This window comes from Aphis gossypii, chromosome 2, assembly GCF_020184175.1.
Source record: "Aphis gossypii isolate Hap1 chromosome 2, ASM2018417v2, whole genome shotgun sequence".
Taxonomy (NCBI): domain Eukaryota; kingdom Metazoa; phylum Arthropoda; class Insecta; order Hemiptera; family Aphididae; genus Aphis; species Aphis gossypii.
The window spans coordinates 25,661,300-25,685,456 of record NC_065531.1 but is presented as its reverse complement, the minus strand read 5'-3'; the positions used below and the strand labels follow the sequence as shown (position 1 = coordinate 25,685,456).

The 24,157-nt window shown below is 24.4% G+C and overlaps 2 protein-coding genes across 3 annotated transcripts in view; both read left to right on the top strand.

Moving 5' to 3' along the window:
* Positions 1-12,548: 12,548 nt before the first annotated feature.
* Positions 12,549-19,332, top strand: LOC114128655 (cyclin-dependent kinase 1-A-like). Of its 2 annotated transcripts, none has more exons than XM_027993223.2 (6): positions 12,549-12,866; positions 12,924-13,059; positions 13,133-13,291; positions 13,366-13,529; positions 14,651-14,792; positions 14,852-15,030. In XM_027993223.2, exons 1-6 carry the CDS (start codon positions 12,673-12,675, stop codon positions 14,960-14,962), a joined length of 906 nt encoding a protein of 301 aa, XP_027849024.2. In that variant the 5' UTR covers positions 12,549-12,672; the 3' UTR covers positions 14,963-15,030. The 2 variants fall into 2 exon arrangements, with proteins under 2 accessions (XP_027849024.2, XP_050056381.1); XM_050200424.1 differs by lacking the exons at positions 14,651-14,792; positions 14,852-15,030 and adding exons at positions 18,749-19,050; positions 19,184-19,332 and having other exon boundaries at positions 12,611-12,866.
* A 42-nt stretch (positions 19,333-19,374) lies between these two features.
* The window catches only part of LOC126549931 (uncharacterized), a 40,981-nt gene continuing 36,198 nt past the window's right edge, over positions 19,375-24,157 (top strand). The window contains exon 1 of the mRNA XM_050200425.1: positions 19,375-19,517. Coding sequence (XP_050056382.1) covers positions 19,440-19,517 — 78 coding nt within the window. The 5' untranslated portion in view covers positions 19,375-19,439. The remainder of the gene's footprint in view (positions 19,518-24,157) is intronic.

Below are 24,157 nucleotides of genomic sequence, written 5' to 3'. Positions count from 1 at the left end.
AAATTTTATTTTTTAGAACAAAGTTCAAAAATGTGTACAATATTCTTCATAAATTTCTCGGACAGTAATTTACATAAAAAATAGAAATAAACACAATTTTTTTATAGGTGACTTAAGTTGATATTTTGACATAATTGGGTATTTAAACGAAAAATAACGGGTTTTTTCTCTAATAATTTTAGTTGTCTAATTGTTATTTAAAATATAATGTTAACCGTAGATAGTTTGAAACTTAGGTTATTACTAAATTAATTTATTATATAATATACAGTAAATAAGGTCTGACAAATCTCACATTGTTTCTGCTCAGGATAATTTTTTGTATCCTAACCTTATACCTAAAAGCTAACCTTATTTATTATTGAATTTAAATTTTAAATATTCATTATAGTAACTTACTCAATGATGAAATACATTTCATCCTTACTTTAAAGCAAAATGAGTTTTCCAATTTTTTTTTATTTTATGTTTTGTATAAACATTAATTTTTGTAATGATTATTGTTTTAACAAACAAATAATTAGAGATAACATTCTATTATTATTTGAAATGCTTAGTTTGTAGTAATATTAATTAATATGAATAAAATAATCATAATGTTTATTAATGTGTTTACATTAAAACAAAAATGATTTTATTATACGATATTAAAATTATTATTGGAAGATATAAAAAATATGTTGACGTCAAAAAAACAGTAGATTTTATTAAATACATGCAATTCCATAGTATCTAATAATAATGATGATGTTGTATTTGCGTGTAAATTGGATTGTCTGTCGAATTTGAATAAAATGCAAATCTATAATATAAGAGAGGGACAATATCAGTTAGGCTATTACTCGGAATAATAGTTATTGTGATCGAGATAAAAGTATATGACAATGATAAAATAAATGTTAATAGCAATAACGAAGTCAAAAAAAAAAAAAAAAAATACTTAAAAGTCAACATTTTCCAGCGTTTTTGATAATGGGCTGAGACAAAATTTTTAGCAATAATATCGAACACAGAACAAAGAAATGAATAAAAAATAATTTGCAATCATACGGGTTATGTATATACAATATGTCAAAATACTCCATAGATATTTGTGCATTATAACAATTAAAGTGATTAATATGTATGCCGTTAATAATAAGTACCTGTAGAAGTTTGCGATACAACTGTAAGCCATCATATTGTATTAAAAAAAATAAAATAAAAATAAAAATAAAATAGGATTGAAAAATATTTTCCGAAGACCATTAGCCCGTATATGTAGTAAGTACGGTTTTATCTTGTATTTGCACGCCCACATGATCCGACAGTGGCACGCAATGGACAATACGTCTGTAGGTTTATAATATTATCTACCTTATGTCTGTAACGTGTGCATTATGATATATATTTTAAATTAATTACCATAAGCCAAAGTAGGTATGATTAAAAAATCTATTTATTTGTGTTACCGTTAAAGTGCTGAATCAAATGCTTTATGAAATACCTTGGTAATTTATGAAACAGCTAAAATGTTTAGGTAATATTATAATATGTAATTTATACTTTAACTAGTTATTTTATAAATTATCTGGCATCAATCGTTAATATGTCAAATTGTACAAAATATGATTATCGTTTACCTATAACGCTGGGTCGCCTATACAATGTCTTATATCGTCTTGGTTCGGTTTATTCGTATCAAATATAAATTACTGATCGACTGCCAATAAGCAATACTCTTGTAGTTTTATCATGTTATTCTAAGATTATCGTTTAGTAATAATTTTATAGTCATAAGTGTTTACTGTGTTTGTAGGAAAAAGAAGTTTTGTGCAACTCTAAAATCCACAGTAGCCTTGTGTGTACAAATAAATAATTAATTAAATTTAAAATAAATAAAACATAATATATTTTAAATTCAAATGTATTTTATAGTTTAATGAAAACCAAATTTAAGTTGTATAGAATAACTAGTTAAAGTATTATTTGCGAGCATTATTTCATACTTTAACTAACATTTGTAAATAATTCATAAAATAACGGTTTTTAACTGTAATATAAGTGGGCGATTGTAAATTGCGCCCATAGTAAGCACTGAGCAGGTAGTGAAAATAGTATAGTAAATTGCGCCCGGTAATTTTTAGGTATACATTTTTATGAGGTAAAATACGCCCATCATATCTAATCTAAGTGCGACTTAACAGTTAATTATTATAATATAATTTAATTATATTATAATTGGACAAAGACTATTTTGACCTAATGTGAGATTCAAATTATTATAGTATTGAAGGAGAATTTAACAATGAACAATATATTACTGAAATAATTAATTAAGTTATAAATTCTATGAAACTTTTCCCAAGTTGGTTTAGTATAGTGGCTGGAATATTAATATTAAACCAAATTTTACTCATGGTGAAAAAATCAAATTAAACAGTCGAATTGAGAGTAATTTTAATAATTTAAAAAAACATTTTGAGTATTTTAGAGTATTTTGTATTTTATAGTTTCAGTGTTGCTATTGACATATATGTGAAGAGAAATATAAAAATACCAAAAAAAGTTTTCTATTTAATAATACAATAGAATATTACACGAAGAAGTAGCAACATTTTAAAATTGGAAAAATCAAAGATTGAAACCGAAGTCTCGTTTGTTGAAATCCTTTTTGGAAAAACCACTAGGATTTGAAAGTATTTAATTAAATGAAAGAGAACTTACATTTGAAAAAGCGTTACTAAAAATGGTTCCAGCTTCAATTATATATTACCTTTATACCAGATCATGACAAAGTTTTATTAAGTAATATAAGTATACATGTTCTGCTGACTCATTATTATCTGTATTAATACTGTTGTTGCGGTATAAAGTAAACACTACTATACATTTTTATCCAAAACGACAAATACAATTAATAAATTAGTATTACAAATGATTTAGTTAGGTTAAAGTCTCACTAAAGAGATCTACAGAAATAGAATTTATTAGTTTCCATTCCATTCCATAAATCTCGAATAGTTGATTGAAGATAATAATTTCTTCGATACAGAAGATACAGCAGCTTCAATGTGACAAAATTTATTAAAAAACTACCTTCATTTCAACGTTTATATCTTACCTATATTTGAGCTGGACTGCAGACGTAAATTGTAAGATTTTAAAATAGTCAAAGGTTACTACAAAATATTTATTTATTTATAATAGAATAAATTAAGTAAATAAATGAGATTCAAAAGAAAAATCGCGTATTTAGTATATTATTCTAGAAGATACAACAAAACTTTATTTTAACTGAACTATTAGCACACAATATTGTTACAGATTATTATTAAAATTTAAAAGTATGTAAAAATAATATTATATAGATAATAGATTTTATACTTCACATTTATGGGACTACGAGTTGTTTACCGCTGTGGATAATAACATTTAGACTATTTTTGGTATGTAAGTTATTCATGCCTAACGGATAAAAGCTTTATAATGTTAAAGTAAAGTTGAATCAAAAATCTATACAAATATAATCTTATAAAGATAATAGTAACTTATTATTACTTATTATTTGTTACTTATTAAAATTTAAAACTAAATTAAATTATTTTACTCATTATTTACTTTAGGAGATAATAATATATTATATAAATGTAGTATACAATACTCAATTATATTTCTTAGATAAGATAGATTTTGTTTGATTTTTGTTAAGTTTATAATATTGTAAATAAAAAAAAAATATATAAATATTCGAATTTACTTGAAGCCTTATTTCGCTAATAATATTCCAAATAAAATAAGCAAAAAGTCGAATGCTGGTTTACTAAATAATATATTATTGATATGAATGTAGTATAGGTATATATTTAACGAATTTAAGCCATCATAATTTATTTTAAAAATGTTTAAGTCTTATTTGTATATTATCATCAATTCTAAAACATTTGAAATTGAATAGAATACCAGATAAAACTTAAGTTGTTGTGTGTCATAGTTAAACATAAAAACCAGGGCTTAAAATTAGGGTATTTTGCTACTGCACACCTATAATTCCATACTCCAAAATATTTTTAAATAATAAACATAGACTTAGTAGTACACATGTCACATATAACTTCGTAGCATAATTGTTTTTGGTATTTATTAGTAATTAGTTATAATAAATACAATTTAAGACACTCTTCTATATAAAAGTTCTTGATTGTTGATACCTATACATTTTAAAATTAAAAACAAAATAACTCCGGTTAAAGTACAAAAAGTAATGCACACTTTTAAATTTTCTACTGCACACAATTTTAGGCCCGGATAAAAACATTAATAATTTATCAACTAATAATAAAGGTACTATTATTATGTTACGTTTAAGGAATAATAAATAATTCATATGACTTTATTTTTAATCTTGATTAATTTAGGAGTTTGGTATTGGGTACTGAGAAATAAGTATAAAAATAAACAATTATTCGTACTTATGTAAATCTAACCCGAAGAAATACGTTTGTTGACTGTTATTTTCAATTTTAAAATATTTATAAAAAATCGTAGCAAAAAAAGCTCGGAAAGTATAAATTATACATAGTTAGTATTTGTAAAAGAAAACATTTAAAGAAGATATATATATATATATATATTTATAATTCATTTAATTAGATTAAATTTGATAATAGGTACTCAAATACAACTTGAAAAACATAATTAATCTACTCTCCAAAATTTATACTATGCAAGCTTTAAAAACTATAATTTATAGTAACTATACTAAAAATATGTTTAACAATCATCTATTTTTGCTTGAGAATCTATCAAATTAAATATTTAATTAATGATAAATCTCTTTAAAATATAACTATATAATCAATGATATAATTCAGTTTTTATGTTTTATATTACATTTATTTTTTTTATACTTTTCGCTGTTGAAAACATTTAAGAACCTTATCAACATTAAAATAATTAGTTATCGTGGAAAGTGATCTGTACATGGTTGTCAGAAAATGTAATAAAACTAACTAATAAAAACACTAATTAAGTTTTAAAAAATTGTTTGTATCATGCATTTGATAATACCTTATAACTAAGTAAATTAAATTAATGTATTAACTATTTTAATAAAATACCTTAGTATAGGTATCTTCTAAAATGGATACTTAATTATTTTTAAAAATGTTCAATGTTTTTTGTAATAAAATGCTATACATTTTTAAAATAACTGAACAGAATATTTTAGAATAATAAAGTTTAATCGAATAATTCACTTATTTAAGTTTTCATGAATATATTAAATTATAAGTTTTTTAACTTATTAAAAAATAGAAAATAAAACTTCTTAATACTATTATGCCAATACCTTTCAAACGATTATTATCAGACATAGTAGAACTGAATACTATCGATTTTATTTTGTTTAATTTTTTAGTAAAATTATATTTAACTACTATATTTTATAAATTAGGAATATTAATTTTGAAGAAAGATAAAATGTATATCATATAATATACATTATACAATTACACACATATACTTGATTTTTAACTTAAAATTATTCTATAAATGCCATATGAATCAAAACTTGAATTCAATGTTAACTTTTTGTGCATTTCTATATGTTCAATATAATGGATACTGGAATACCATTGAGGTTTTGTTAATTTTATTTGGATGATATAAGTCTAAAGTTAAAACTAAAGTTAATTTTTATGAATTTTATTTGCAACAATTCAAGGTAGCAAAGATTATTTTTTGTTATATAAAAATTACGTAGTTTAAATAATGTAACCACTGAAGTTTGAGAAAGCTTAAAGTATACTGAAAAATAAATATAACCAGAATAATTACTTAAAAATAGTCTATAAAATGATTTTTAATGAATTAATTCAAAAACTGGCTTTGCATATGTAGTGTCGATGTTAAGCTTCTCTGAATTAATGTTTAGTATCCTTAAAACTTGGTTGTTGTTATACAATTGTACATATACAACAAAGTAGGGTAATCCATAAATCTAGTGTCCAAAAGTTTTCTCATACACGTGAATTTAAAATAATTGAATCTATAAATGAGGAAAATAGAAAAAAATAATAATGCCTATAAAGTTTGATATGAAGTATATAATACATCAGATGACATAATGCGAGTTTATGGATAATATTTTAGCACAATCATATTCATATTCAGTCTACTATTATTTTTTTTCTTTACATACTTTTCTTATTTTAACAACTGTGTATTTTAAAAATCAATATTTTAAAGTATAATAATATCTTTGTTCAACTTGTTCAATCAATCTATTGAAGTGCTAAATGCAACATTTTTGGCAAACTTCTAAAAAATTGGAAAAAAAACATAATTGTGAAGCCAATAAATTCTTTGAATTTATTATAATATTGAATATTGTTCAAATTATGACATAAATATTAATTTTTTGTAATTTAAATTTGAAACTTCAAAAAACTTGTTAAGGACTGTCTAAACTCTAACAAAACTTATTTTTGGTAAAAACAAACACTATCTAAATTAATATTATTTTTATTAAAATTTGATTAAAAACCAAACATAGATTTATTTTAATAACTAGCTATCACTCGTGTGATCCGCCCCCGTAGATAGTTGTTTGCAAATTTTGGGGCTGTGTCTTTGTCTTATAGTTATTTCAATTATAAAATGCTCTAAAGTGTATATATACTTTATACTTACGCAAAATAATCATAATTCAAAGTGTTTATAAATTCTCATAAATATGCTTATAGATAATAAAAATAATTTTTTTCTCATATTATTATCATTATCCTTACCCCCGGGAAAATATTGTATAATAATATTATAACTTCGTTAAATGAATAATAATAACAATGATTATTAAACAACAATATTGGCTTGGCATTTTGTGGGTTTTCGCATCATACAGCCAATCAGCGCACTACTGACTACTTTTCTATTGGTTATTATTATTATTGGATGCGTTTTAACCTATCTTAATTACTCGAGTCCTAAGATTAAGTACGTCAGTCGTAGTTAGAACGTAGTGATTTATGCTTTAAACCTACTACTTTAGGACCGTTCAAAGCACCGAGCCGTTTTCATATCTCATACACGTCGACAATAATAGTTGATTCATCGTCGGTTCTATATACACAGTCTGAGGTGGGTCGTAGGCGATTACTTAACTATACTCTTTAAACAGTTATTTTAATATATTGTAATATATAATATACATTATACATATACGTTGAAATTCAAATTTTACAGGAGAGACATAAAACTTATTATGTTCCCTTTTCGGAATAAATGAAATAAAGATACACACATTGTTACTAAGGAAAACGTAGATGTGTTTCGTTTTTACATCAAAAAGTGTGTTTAGATACAAATAACATATTTATTTAAAAATCTGATAATGTCAAAATATTGGACATGTTCTCTAACAAAAGTGATACTAAAACCTCCAGCAAACTGTGATGATAAGTTGAACGGTGTGGATTAATCGTATATACGTGACAAAAAATCAGGACTTGCTTTTATAGTATAGATTATTTTGTATTGACAACATCATCTAAATTAGTATTAGGTATAATTATAATTATTATTATTTTGATTGATTATTGATACCATGATGCATTATATGATTATATGTTGGTAATTTGATTACGTGAATTTATTTTTAAACAGAACATTAATTAAACATTTTTACACATCTAATTTTATAAAAACATTTTACCGATTATAATTTTCAAGAAAGATGATGGAAATTATAAATGCAATACCTATTTTAAAACGTCTTATATTTTTAAGAACCTGTATAAATACAATGCTATTCATATCATAACACTGTTCAATTAAAAAAGTATCAATAAATAATACATAAATACCTATATTTTTTTTCTAACACCAATAATAGATTGTTTTTAATGTAATTTTTTCCCATCTTTATTATTTTTGAATATGAATATTTTTTATTAAAATTTACTTGAGACTAATTTCAGATTTGCTACACATTTTTCTGATGAATAATAATTATAGGTTTGGAGTTCAATGTATTTTTTTGAATGCTTTATAAAGGAAGAGACTTATATAAAGAACATACTGAAGTATATTCGTATAATTTTTTTTCAAGTATACTTATTGGTACTATGAATTTATTTTTATTGAATTCTTAATTTTTAAAGTAATTTTTGACTTTTTTTAAGTATGATTTGTTTTTGCATTTTTTTCACATTGAATTACACAATTACACAAATCAAATATTTTTTTTAGAAATTCAACTTGATCAACCCTTCAAAAAACAAAAAGTATTAAGTATGTTGATAAAATAGAATATCATAAATATTACAGCATTTTTTTTTTTTACAAATTATTTACTTTTATAATTAAATATTATTAGTCTCAACTTCCAAGTATAAAGGTAATTAACAATTATTTTCCAAGCTGCGTATATAATTGATTATATTTTATTTTCTGCATTAAAGTAGATTTAATTAAATACTATTTTGTAAAGATATATTATATGAATTATCAATAAAGAGTATTCTAAGTAATTTTAATAGATTATTAAATAAAATGATAAATTTAATTAACTCTCCATACATATTTCATGAATGAAAACAGCAGTACTTAATACAACATATTAAAAACAATAAAACTTAAAATTACTAAAAACATTTTGAAAAAAATATGTATTTAAAATATAATTTAATTATGATTTGATTAAGTATAAGTATTTTAATAATTTAGTTAGAACTTAAGAAGACTTTGTTCTTTAAACAATGACTAATAAGATACAGTGGTACAATGGTAGAAATACTATTGTAGTATCTTTTCTACACTCATCTCATGTGGAACATGACTAAAATAGTTCTTGTTTTTTGGAAGTTCCATTTACAGTCATCATTATAGTTATACTATAAAGACTTATTATTTATTTCGCTCTGATGAATAATACATTTTAAGTTATAATATAACACTATAATATGCTAAAAGTTTTGTTGCATTTTAATTTTAAAGTAATTGTTATGCATATGTATAATTCAGAAAACGTACCAAACCCTCCCGGACATTTGGCCCTCTACAAGAACAGTGAGAACAAAAGTCCAAAATAATAATCATTGTTTCACTGAAGATTAAACAGCGTTGTATACAATATATTATAATATTATTTGTATTAAATAATAATAATAATAAAAATATGATTAGTTGTATATTTAAAATATAACGTAAATGAGTATGGTTTGGCATTTCTTCTTGTATGTTGAGAAATTATAATTCAGCCTTAATGTGTACCTATGTTATAGCATATATAATACGTGGCGCGCGTTGCTTGAAATATTAAATTACAAATATTAGTAAGAATGTCACATATAATTATAATTGTTTATCAAATAAAAAGTTGAAAATTGTGAATGAAACATGAACAATTTGAAGAAAATTTAGAATTTGATAATCAATTATCCACGGAGTATTGTAATTTGTAATATTATATTATGTTAAATAAGATTATTATCAGCTAGGTATTTAGTTACAATTTTAATACCTGACTTATATACGTTTATATTATTTATACTATTCACATTATTTTATTACAAAAAGAGGTAATAAAATAGTGCAAAAAATTTAAGAAAGCTTTTCTAAAACAGTTTTTTCTTTTAATATTTATAATACGAGTACATAGCATATACCTATTCAATGAGCAATATTTTTAATGATTATTTTCGACGTTAAATTCATTCAAAATTATTATTTGTTTCAATTGCTGTATTATAATAATGGCTGCAAGAGCTTGCAATATGGATCCGAAATTTTGCACAATTTTGTAGATTTTAATAGCCATTGTAAACATATACTATTCCTCATAATTTTAAATACAATGTTGACGTACATGTAATAATTAATTAACTATATAATTATGTGAACTGATCGTTTTCAAAAAAGAACTCAATAGTAAGTCATCAACAAAATTAATTTAACTTGGAAATGTTAGGATTTAGAAAAATATTGAACTAAATTAGTTTTATCTCAGTGCAGTAGAATATTATATTATAATGTATAATATTTGTAGCTATAGGTGTGTATTTCATAACGTAATTAATATTTATCTAAAACATTAAATTGATTTGTTAAAATTTCAAAATATATCTCTTAATAACAAAATTATTACCATATTACATCCAAGTTATAATATAAAATACGATACCTAATCCAACGAATCCAACAATGTGTAAAATGTAAACTAAAATCATGTTTTCTGAAAGTTTTGTTTTCAAAAGCGTAGAATCGTTTTAAGCACAAAACGATTTGTAATATACTATGTTACCACAATGATACATACATATTTTGGGAATGCAAAATTGCATTTAAAAGTATACAGAATCGTGTATGTAATATCAATGGCTATTAAAATCTACATGATTTCGCTAATTTGCGGAATTGTATTCCACCGATAATAATTGCGCAGTATACTAACGTATTATTAAATTTTCTTTTATTGTTATTTTTTTGTTTAGATTGAATAATTTAATTGTACCTACTTGATTATTGATACATCTTATGTAAATCTTTTATTGTTTTGATCATTCATTTTCTAAATGAATGCATTAAAATCGTGTTAAAATAATAATTAATACAATATTTATTTTTGTGATACATTATAAAAATAAGTCTTGAATAGATTTTGATTAATTAACTTATAGTTATTAAAAAGTATATGATACACTTAAACATTTTTAAAAAATAGAAGGTTTAAAAGGGAAATAAATAAATATGAATTGTTTATAAACAGCCCTTTACGTCGTAGTATAAAATGAAGTCATTTTATTTATTGTCTAGTCATTTTATAGAATATCAGTACAGTAAAATTTTATTCAAGATAATGATAATTGGCTCTTATTATATATAAATTGACTATTTTATTTAATGTACAGGCAATATTTTCTATAATACCAAAGATTAGGTTAATTAGTAAATAAATATTAAGTAATATTAAGTAAATTAATTAAGTATAAATATAATATTATGATAAAGAAGATTTTAGTGAATTAATTATATTTAGTTATTTGTTGTGTATTAACTATTTTTTTATACAACATGACATATAAACATACTACGTAATACTGATAAGACACTAAATAATAGGCACGAAATTAATGACAGAATATCGATTACATTTATCTGCTGAGGGTGTTTCTGTTTGAATTGATAACGTATTGCTTAATGCCTAAACCGTGTTTGTCGTTTTATGAAATGTCTGGTCCATAATATTATATTGAATACCACATTGACTATAACATATTATTTACATATTTATTTCAGTCATTTCAATGTCAGAATATCTATATTATTGAAAACTATATTGTATTTAAAGTATGAATCCTGCATGATTAATGATTTTAATCTGTTGATTTTGAATCATAGATAGAATTCAGTTTTCATACAAGTTGGTCAAAAAAACGAGTGCATTTTCAATCGCCATTCATTATTATTATAAATTGTATGTATTCGTGAGTGAATTCATCAAGAAGCAAAGATTCGATTGAATACACTGACATTGTAGCAATTTGATACTTATGAAATATAAACTTATATACTTACATTTTATTATAATGTTTTATTTTTAGAATGTTTAACATAGGTACATTATATAGCTACATGGATATTGAAAATTTGAGGATCATGAAATGATATATTAATACTATTGAGTATTGACTAATAATCATGAATATGAATTGTTGTTTTTCACTTATAAAATTCGGAATTTCAAATTCCTGTTTTGATAATAATTTTGAAAAAGATAAATATACCTATACCAAAAAAATTATATGTTTTGAATATAACTAATATATAGGTACTAGGTACGTATATTTGTAGACTCTGCAGTATAGTGAGATACACTTGAAGTGTACTTTATCATTACAGTTGACCACTATAATGGATGTGTTAAATTTTAATTCAATGAGTTTCAATTCAACGGTTTTGACCGAAAAACCTATATTTGCGTATTTGAACATTTACTTTAATATGTATGTAAATATTATATTAGTTAATTTATACTATATTAGTAATACGTAATACCATTGATTATACCTAGTATAATATAATATAATATACTATTATACTATGTATAATCAATGGTAATACCTACATAGGTAATAGCTTAGAATTAATTTAAATATTTTGAAAATTTCAAGTCAATAATAACATAAATAACATATATAGTAGTTATTGAAAAAAAATTGGATGTCAATTTAAACTTCAAAATATTTTTATATAAGAACAAACCAAAAAGTGTGATACCGTAACCGTATCGAACCGTACACTCGAAGAGATCATTAATACTCGATTCATTCTGCTTGGTGATCTAACACAACTAATTAAAATTATATTAGAATAATAATTACAAACAATATTTGTAATAATAATATATTACTAAACAATTCAAGAAAAGAGATAATAAGCATTGTGCATGTGTGTGCATGTTGTGTGGTCGTTGATAAAAATAGGCCTATATCGAGTTTAATGACTTGGTGGAGTGGTGCGAAGGTAACTGAAGTATATCGAAGACAATATAGACTTATCAGTCTCAACAAAGATTTCAGTTTACTAATTAATGTATACCAGTAAATATTTATGAGGGGCAAACAAATCTCTTTATATAATATATAATATATAGAATTTAATTAGATTTATGATTTTTTTTAAACCAATACTATGGATGCTTATGATAAATTAGAAAACATCGGCGAAGGAAGTTATGGAGTAGTTTACAAGTGTATGGAACGTTATTCAAAAGAAATTGTAGCGGTAAAAAATATACGTATGGAAGTCCAAGATGAAGGTATACCACCGACAGCTATCCGAGAAATAAGTATACTAAAGGAACTCAACCATCCAAATATTGTGAAGTAATTTTAATTAAACTTTACTTTTTACGTGCACATCAATGATTCAAGTTTATTAAGTTTAAGGGAAATACTTATGGATGATAGACGGTTATATTTAATATTCGAATTTCTTCCTATGGACTTAAGAAAACTAATTACCTCAAGACGGCAAAAACATTTAGATAAGTTTACAACTAGATCTTTTACTTGTCAGGTAAATTTTGAGACATACCTAATTTAATCTAACAGTCTTACTACTGACCTATTGAGCACTGATTATATTATAGTTATTAGTTGCCATACACCACTGTCACACAAGGCGAATATTGCACAGAGACTTAAAACCGCATAATATATTAGTTGACATTAAAAACAATATATTAAAAGTTGCTGATTTTGGTTTGAGCCGTACATTTGATTTGCCGATTCGAGTCTATACACACGAAGTATTTATACAATACCTTTAAGTTTTTAGTTATATTATAATGTTTTTGTGGTATGCTTTAAATTTCTTTATTAGGTAGTAACATTGTGGTACCGAGCTCCAGAAGTGTTATTAAACACTAAACGCTATGGTTGTCCAATTGATATGTGGTCTATAGGATGTATATTTGCGGAAATGTGTTGCGGGAAAGCTTTATTTCGAGGGAATTCAGAAATTGATCAAATTTTTCATATTTTCAGGTACCTATACACAATTATTTATATTATTATAATTGAAAATTATCTAATTACTACATTTAGAGTTTTAATGCCCTTCTGCATAAATAACTTAACGTGACACAACTACATACTAAACTGGAAACTATAAGCTTTAATTTTTTATTAATTAATGGTTTTTAATATTTTTTTGTTTTTAAATTAATTTATGATAAATCTTTTATTCACGAGTACTTTTTGATTATCTTTAAAGGTATATACGTCGCACCGCAGATAAGTATGTGTTTGGGTGATATATCAACATTTTCTGTTAATAATAATATATAATAATATTAAATAAGTATTGAAAGCGCGGATTTGTATGTAATCATATATTTTTTCTGGTTGACTATATGGTATGGTTAAGTAAGTACAAAATGTGTTATACGGCTATATGGCATAGAGATTAAAAATATGAAACTTTTTAAAGTGTATATTTTTAAACTTAATTTCTATCTTTTGATGTTTATTTTATGATTTAACTGCATAAAAACTAAAATGTTATCATACATAAATCGAAAAAATTTAAATAAAATTTAAATATTTTAGATACAAATAAAATGTTCGTAAAGATCAAAAATATTTTGAAACTTATTTCATGCGTCTAATACATGCTAGTATGAATATTTAGGGAAAATTTCAACTTTCAACATCAAATCGAATTTATCTTTCCGTAATTATCCTGAAAAGTATAGGGAATTTTTTACTTTTGATTTCTCTTCCAAATTGGGAACTAACTAGTTCTAATTTTTTATTTGAAACTACCTTCAATGTTGAAAATCAAGCATTTTTACTGCCCTAAAAGGCAAGACAAACATAAAAAAAATTAAAATTAAAATTATCATACAGTATAACAAAATCGATATGTCCATCGCTCTGCTCAAAAACTAAAAACCGATTTAAAAAAAATAAATAAGCATTACTCATTAGAGATCTCTGTATATTGTATATTCAGTTAGGTTTTTTAACTTGGAAATAATAAATTTAAATATTTAATAATAATTTTTTTAGTTTTGAACTACTAAATTGACTATTTACTTAAGTTTTTAATTTTAATTTAGGAATATATTTGATGTTAAACGATAATAATACAATGTTTATTTTAGAATTTTGACTACACCGAATGAAAAAACATGGCCAGGTGTTTCAAAATTTAAGGATTATCAACCTTTATTCCCTAAATGGAATGAAAATATTTTAATGAAATCTGTAAAAAACATAAACAAAATAGGATTGGATTTACTTCGAGTAATTAATTACATCAAAGTATTTAGACTTAGATTAGAATATTTTTTTTTCTCTTATAGAATATGTTGATCTATGATCCAAGTAAACGTATCAATACTAGAGATGCACTACAACATGATTATTTCAAGGATTTAAATAAAAACACTCTTCCTGCACATCCTGAAGTTTAAATTTTGAGGAATAATCAATTACAATAATTTCATAAACTTTTTTTTTTTAAATAAGTACATTTTTTTGTTAAAACTTTAATTTTAATTTTAATAATCTATTATATTTTTGTATAATTTTATAATTGATATCATTAAAATTATAAAAATATAATTTTGTTGCTTATTTACACGTACTTATACTACTTAAACGAGTATTTATAATAATGTTCCAGATATTAATTTTATTGGCTGTTGATATTTTATGATAAAATAAAAATAATAAATGAGTTTAAACTGAGAAAGCTGTACTAAAAGGCGATGGAGAAACCACGAGTATAATGATATGGTAAATTAATACTAACTACTTAAACCCATTATAATAATTATTATTAACTAATTTTGTGTAATACTTAGGAGTAATTCATTAAACCTACATAAATGTCATCAAATAAATAGCTACGACAAGAGCACAAACTCATGTATATCGTGTATAAAATAATCATACATTCTCTCTTACATATATTAAAATGTATGTAAGTACATGAACTGTGTTTTTACCGAGGATTTAAAACATTATAGTTTGGTACGATCTTTAATTAGATATCGCAATATTATCGCTTTATTTACACAAACAATAGTTTGAGTATATAATTAATTATAATTATGACTTATGAGTTATGGAGGTATCAACTAAGTACGTATAAAAATAAAAACAAATCATTATTTTGACGTAGTCTGAATAACACTAGTTCGTTTACCCGACGTATCACATGAGGTGGTGTACTGGCTTACACCCTAAAAATATGGGGATTACACCTGTTTGGGTGAATTTATTTATTTTTGTAGTAATTTTTTTATATATTACTGATTTTTAAATCGGGTGGTTTAGTATTTTATTTGTTTATATTTTTCGACGAATTTTTTCTTGCCGTTCGGATTTGAATTTGTTTAGATATTTTTTATCTAGATGATAATATGTAAAAAATAATGATTTTTTCTTGGAATGGAAATGTTCACATTCATTTGCCGTTTTTCTAGAACTACTTATAATTTCTGTCCATATAGCAATATATAGATATCAGATAAGTATATATTATATTGTCTTGCATGAAAATTCCATGGATTAAATAATCCATAAATGCATTCACTTATTCATTTTCCAGTAGGTATTATTATGGATATAATATCATCAACAAAGCATTTTTCAATATCTTCTTTATTTAATAATCATAACTCGAGTATATTTATCAAAAATAAACCTATTTCTGATGGTTATATTATATTGCTTTTGTTGAATATGACGTCTTCTGGTCGTAACAATAGATCTCAATAATTAACTTTCGTGGAATAACCACTTGTAAACGTCGTGTCCTTTCTCGCATTCGTGTAATTTATCGTTGCGAGATTTCATAAAATTCTATATGTAAATGGTACAGGCTGATTTCTCAAGTATGCTCAGTGTATGCCCCTTTTTTAATTCAATAATAAATTAATTCAAATCTTTGTTATTTTAATTTTTAAGTATACTTATATAAAGACTATATTATCTAAACATTTTAAAAATTTTTCTACTACTTAAGGAGTACCCAATGACAATGTACACTTATATTTTTAAATTATAAGTCTTCCATATTATTACTGTAAATTGTTAATCTGATATTTTTTTGATGTACCTAATTTTAAATTCAAATGTATAGTTTTTTCTTAATATGCTAATATTAAAAACTAATCATAGTTATAATAATAATAGTAATAGTAATAGTAATAGTAATAGTAATAATATACTCAATGAACTCTTTAAAATAATATATCCACGATGGTATGTAGTAATATATAACGATATGACGCGCAGTGGATTCGTGATATTTCCGTTCAGACCGGATGCGGAAGACAGTTGTATTGTGTATAAGCCGCGGACGAGTTAATCCCTTGGCTACAGACGTATGTGTATGAGGCGCCAGCGGAAGTATAATAATAGGATACAAAACAACGGTACCTACACGATAATGATATTTGCGATAACCGTGTAAAAACTCCGTCGCGTCAAAAGGACTTATAACTTGGCGTTTAACTACCCACGTATTTGTATATGTGTGTACAATTTTACTCAAATGGTTGTTGATGTGTCAAAAAGTATTAGAAACACATCAACGATAATAATAAAAAAAAATTGTAAAGATACGGAAAAACAGATAAGTAAACTTTGTCGATAAAAATGATTTACGCACGTCGCACATATTATATGTTTGTTACTATGAGTAAATATATTTATATATTTAAGCTATGATACGTTTTAAATAGTGAAATTCGTATTTATAAAAACTAATATGGTTGATTTATTATGTAGACTGCAATATTAGGAATAATTGACATCACAATTCAAACTTTATGCTATCATTGATATCAGATAGCACATTTTTAGAATTTTTTTTAAACATGATTCATTCGATTAAGGATTTTATTTACTTAATTTATATTTTGAATTGAAATTTATCTTACCTTTGCTATCATAATAATATTTTGATTATATACATTGTTTATTATCACTGTAGCATTGTAATAAATATTTTTTATATAAAAGCACAAAAAAAAAAAAAAACGCTGACCACATTATGTATTTATATTATTAGTCAATTTTATCATTCTTCTTAAAATAATATAATTTAATGTATGGCCCAAAAATAATTGCAATAAATTGAAAGCAGTGTTGAATTTGAAATAGTTGTTGAATAAATATTGAATATTTTAAATATATACATGATTTTTTAATCAGGATATTTCTAACATATCGAACACCTGTTTTTAAGTTTTATTTTCCTTTAAAAATCTTTTAGACGTTTTTATAAATTTAATTAAGTTAAGTAGTTTGCAGCATATTGTAGTTTGTTCGTAATAGAATTGCATAAAATAAAAATATGTATTTTGTCTTAATAAATCTTTATTTACAAACATTTATAATTTTTGAATTATATCTAGAATGTAAAACAATGGTTAAGAAGCGCAATATTTTTCATAAATATTTTTAAAAAGGAAATTTTGTGTTATAAATATTTTAAGTATTATTGCGGCGTGTTTGAAACAAATATAAAGTATTACCCTTTGCAAAAGCGTGTACAGAACGAAATACCTAAGCATTATTATATGTTCCGATATAAAATGTATATAATATACAAAATATAATTACGAAGTAGATCAATTTGTAATGAGAGGAGGGGTTCCGCGACTACTCGAAATCACTTTTTTAAATATTAATTATATTAATTAGTATCTTGTTTACTTAAATTACAAATATTTAAAATTATAATTTGATTTTGTTATTATTAAGACAATAATGCATTTTTTTTTTTTGTAACCAATAAAATGCGTCTTTCGACAAAAAAAAAAATAAAATTGTTGACTATTGTCTGTCTATAAAATACAGTATAGCATCATTCGAAAAGTCGTCTAGCTTTTACACCTTGGAAATCTCAATCGCGTTGCACACGTATTGTAGCTGTGACACGATAAAAGCTCTTCGCGTTAACCCTAGCGGTCTCAATACACCCTTGTACTGCCGTTACGATGCGAAATATTATAATAATATAGGCAATGTTCGTTGACAGATGCATCAGTCTTTCTTAATAATACATTTGTCACGTAATCATTATTTTGTAACTCACAGCGCGGCGCAGTATATGCAGTACGCGTATTACACGCATACCTTTATTGAGTGATGTATACTTATTACTTATATATATATATACAGACATTATACATACTTAGGTACATTATATAATAATAATAATGATGTGATATCAAAACTAATAGTCGTCACACGGCGCGGGTCGTCGCCTTCCGTCGCAAACGCCACAGCCGCCGCCGCGCCAAGGGTTGGTGCGCCCGCGACGTAGGCGGAGTCGCCTCGGTGCCCGAGTACGCGCGTACGTTTGGTATATATATGGGCGCCGGCATTTCGGGACACCTCACTTATCCGGCCGACGTTGACGATAGTGTCCAACTGCTGTATTTTCAAGAGGAACACAAGTCTGTGACTGGCACGTACACGTATAATATAATATATTATATTATATTGCACATCCATCTGCACACTTTTATTGTACACACAGCCGGTAAATGAAAATTTAGCATATAATAAGGCGTTATTCGTTTCCGCGAGATTCAATTTCATACAATTATTATTTATTTATATATATTATATAGTCGAAAGACCGTAAACATTTATTGAAAAAATTCGATTTATAGGCATTCGACTGTGGTCCAAATTTACACGTATAGCACTCGCGGTGTACACCTATAGACACTCGTCGTGACCCGACGACGAACACGTACGACGATTTTATCATTCAAATCATCTGTTGATTATTCCATCAACTACCTTGCACACACTCAAAACATTTTCCCGATATAATTATTTATATCGTTATACCGTAATAATATATACTTGCGTATATATTATTCACTTTTCACTCGACGACCCCAAACAATCCTCAACGACGAAATGGCCCACTGCAGTACTCTGATCGTCATCATCGCCTCATCGCTTTGCGTACACACCATATTGGCCTACCCGACTTCGGTAAGTTACATCCACATAATAACTATACACTAATATTACATCACCGTTATATTATAAGAGAATAGCTTTAGTATGGTTTAGAATTAATTTACTAATAATAAATTTATAATATGTTTATCGTCCGCTAAAGCGATGACGAGGTAAGACTACGGATAGTGTAATATTAAAAATATAAATGTAATGATAAATTTGAATTTAGTTTTTGTTGTAAACTTTCTTGACCGCACCGTATATTATACATGGGTAGTGGGTACGTCTTACTGTGATCGTTTTTCCGGACACGCACGTTCATGTTAAAGTCGCTTTATTTTGCCCGAATCGAACGCGATAAGAATTCCCGAGGGTTTCCGTAATGTCTGGCGCGACGCATTTAAGTCGTCAACATTATTCTTCGGTACTTAGAATAATTCTGATCCAATAATATGGTGTCCATATCATACATTACGTGTAGATTATATAGTTTATTTTTTTCTGTATACCTACTCTTGTAAAAATTTATAAGCGTTACCTATGTACATCTAGATTATTGCATAAAAGTTATAGGTATATTTTGTATAATATATTGAATAAAATAATTTCAATTTTGCTCAAAGTTTGATTACACATTTTCGATTAAAATGTGCTGTCTTGAGTTTAAGCCGTTTAAGGTATAATCGAACGATTAAATTAATTTATCATTTCATATGATTACAAAAATAAATTTATATTAAAAAATATTAATTTATAGTTTTTATTAATCGCTATTAATGATATTTTATTCATTTTATAGTAAATTATTAAATTTAATTAAAAATACTTGTGGGTACAAGTTTAAAAAATGTTCATCATTTTCCGAGTATTTTTAAGCATAAACTTAAACATTTCATACATTTTTGATGAATACTAATTATATTATAAATTTATATTTTAAAATCATGTTTGAATAAATGTATACTCGTATATTCAACAATATTTCCTGTAGACAATTTAGGTCTTAATTATAATATTACAAACTCGGTTTTAGATAGAACTCACCATGGTATCAATCCAAAACGTGAAAATTGATATTTTGATTTATTGTTTTTATACCACTGTTTGTTGAATAGTAAATTTAAATTTATTTGATTAATACAATAATGTATACTGGTTGTATAAATTTACTTGTGAGCAGTGACCCGACTATATTCAAAAGAAGAATATTTTGGATAGTTGGGTTTTTATTTTAGATTTTACAATGCATATTTCAAATAATAGATTTTCTGTAAAAAAAAAAAAATGAAATGAAATGAATATAGAACAAAAATATCTAGTTAATAAAATATAAAATAATAAAATTAATAAATATACATTTAGTATAAAAATTGTTTTCATAATATTTAAAATTTGACTAGAATATTAGATTTACTAAAATAGTTCATAATATTTTTTCTAGTAATTTACTTGTCTACAAAATAGTATACACTCGTACACACAAAATTATCAATTGACAAAAATAGTGTCTTAAATATTTATCTATTATAATAACTATAATAAATACGTTATACTATTATATTTTCTGTATAGGTATTTATATTGAACTACTATTATATACTTTTATAAAGTACCTAATTTGTAAATTGAATGTTTTTTTATAAACGCTTATAAAACAAATCTTTAGTCTTTACACAAACTTAAATATAATATACTACTCGGCGCTTATACTCTGTTTAGTTTTTAAGTTTTTTTTAAGTTATTTAAATCATTTATTGTAAATAAGAATTAGAATGAAAGCAATTTCTATAATTTTAAAAGCCACTCTTACCTCGTTGAACTTTTAAAATGTTCTAAAAAGAAAAATGTCGCACCATTAGGAGCAATATTATTATACCTATTAGAGAAGTTTTATATGTAGAGTAACTGTATATAGTTTTTTTTATGAAAGCTTTTATATTTGTTTTTAAAATAAATAATAATTTTAATTTAAAAATTAAAATTAAACTAAAAATAAAAGTTAACCACATAAAAAAACAATATTTTTATGGATATAGTTATATAAGATCCTATGCCTTTATACTTAGAATACTTACTATAAACTTATTAGGTACTAATACTACTTAGGTACATAGGATTTTAAATATCTTTGTAACCAGGTTTCTAAATTTAAAGAATTTTAGGAGGCCCTTTAACCAAAATGAATTATTAATTTTAACATTAAGGTGGAATATGATAATTTTTAGATTCTGAGAATTACAAAAATATGACAAAAGTATTATATTATGTATTTGTTTATTTTTTTTTTTTGTATCTTTTTGAGAATTAAAAATTAAAAATGCTTGATTTCAACTTTTGAGTTATAGTTTGACATGTTACTATACAGCAGAACGGTACCTACTTACCCATATTTTTTCTCCTTGCTCTTTATTATTGGTTTATTTATTACGCTTAACGTATAAATCCACTACCCAGTTTGTCAATTTGCTTTAAAAGCACGAATTCTAGTATTAAATTATCAGTTTTAATTTTAATTATAAATCATTTTTTAAAATTCTTATTAACTTCATTAAATATAATTTATTTATTATTATTTTTTTGTATTTGTTTAACTTATATTTATATATTATATAATTTTTGTAAAGGTTAAAGACAAATGTTAATACATTAATTTCTATAATGTGTACATATAAATTATTTATATAATAATTAAGTTATGATAGTTACGAAATTATGAAATAGCAGTCATTTTAAAATGTACTTTTGATTCGTTTGTTTCAAATTCAATAAGTTCGTATCTTGAATATTCTCAAAATGGTTAATAATGATTTCGGGTTTTGCTTTGGGCGATCGGGCTCCTAATTATCTTTAAATCTAATCCAAAATAATCTTTAATTATAATATTTATGCTTAAAAACAAATCATTTTTGATAATATATAATATTATAGTAGCCTCATTTTTGATACATATTAGTTAGTTTTTAGTTGGGGATCCTTAAAATTGTAAACTATAATATTATATAGTAAAATAGTTTGCAAAACTTTCGTATAATATTATTCGATATCAGTTTGTCACTAATTATTATTATTTTTTTCTAATTGGTACTTAAATAAACGATTTTTTATTAATTTGTAATAAAATTTAAAATAAGTTTCATAATACTATTAATACTTATAGTTTATTCGTTTATTTAGCTCTAAAGATATCATTAACGTTTGATTGATTTTAAGTATCATCGATAAACGTTATAGCATGTTCACGTTAAATATTTTCTAAACGCACAAAACACATCAACATTTCGTTAATCTAATACAACATACACCTACATACAATAATATGTGATATTTCTGTACATTATATATAACATCTCATTATTTCAAAATGTCAAACATTTCTTGCATGGATCTTGTGGTTTTTGAACAGCTAATGCGTTTAACAGATTCCGTCTAACAATGTGGTAAACACATTTGGCCTAGGTAATACATTTTATGTTTGATAAATTTTAATGACTTTGAGCTTACGGACCGCTATAAATTCCATTCTAAAAATGATCAAAATCGTCATTTAATCAAAAATTAATGAACATTACCCAGAAATAAAACATGCATGTAATTTTTTAAAATGCATGGAATTTAATTCCGTTCTCAAGAGTCAAGATTGAAAATTAAATTATATCACAGTTATCACGAGTTATTCCTTCCAAAAATTGTTGTTCACAAACGACTTCACTTTTACTGATCAACAAAAAACACAGCTCTAACATAAGTACATATTATTATTTATTTTAATGGCTTAACACTTAAATTTTATTAATTCAGTATTTCCATTGAATAATTGAAGCTAAAATATAGTAGGTATAGATTATATGAGCACTGACTTTTGAGCAACATATTATAATATCTATTTAATAATTAGACTATTTTAGGATATACATATATATGATTGCATTATAAATATTTATTCTCATCATGTTACATCTTATAAAATTTAACTTAATTATTTATGAAGTCTTCGAGATGAAAAAAAAATCAAATATTAAAGTACTATTATAATAGTAGTATATATATTGAAGAAATCATTTTTAATTAGAAATTAGATTTATTTTAAAATTAATTATACAATAAAAACGTATTTATTACCAAAGATAAAGAAAATCGTAAGATTTTACAATTTTTAAAAACTACGTTTTTTCTGGATTAGTTTCATTCCACTTAAAAAAATCTACAAATATAATTGGGTTATAAATAGAGATTTTGTGTTAAAGTTACTATAAAATAATAGGTATACGATTTTAAAAGGTAAATCATGTTCAACCAACTTAAGTAAGTATATTTTAAGGTATTGAACAAATTGTCTTTTGGCAAAACATCAAAAGTCGTTTTATTAGGACACCGAAATCCTGAGGTTGCTATCTTTATTTACTTTGAGCAAATACAAAATGTCATCTATAGTTCGTATTTAATTCTTTATCAGTTTTGCGAAACTCTGAAAGATTCAGCATTTTTTTTTTTTTTTTGTTATTGTTCGTACTATGTTGATATATATCAGAGGCGTATTTATGGAGGTTGTTGAAGTAGCTACAGCAGTCTACTCCCAAAATGTCTCTAGACATTTTTAAAAATGTCATTAGTAATTAGTCAAACTACACATAATTCTCTGAATATACAGTTAAATACATAATAATACGCGT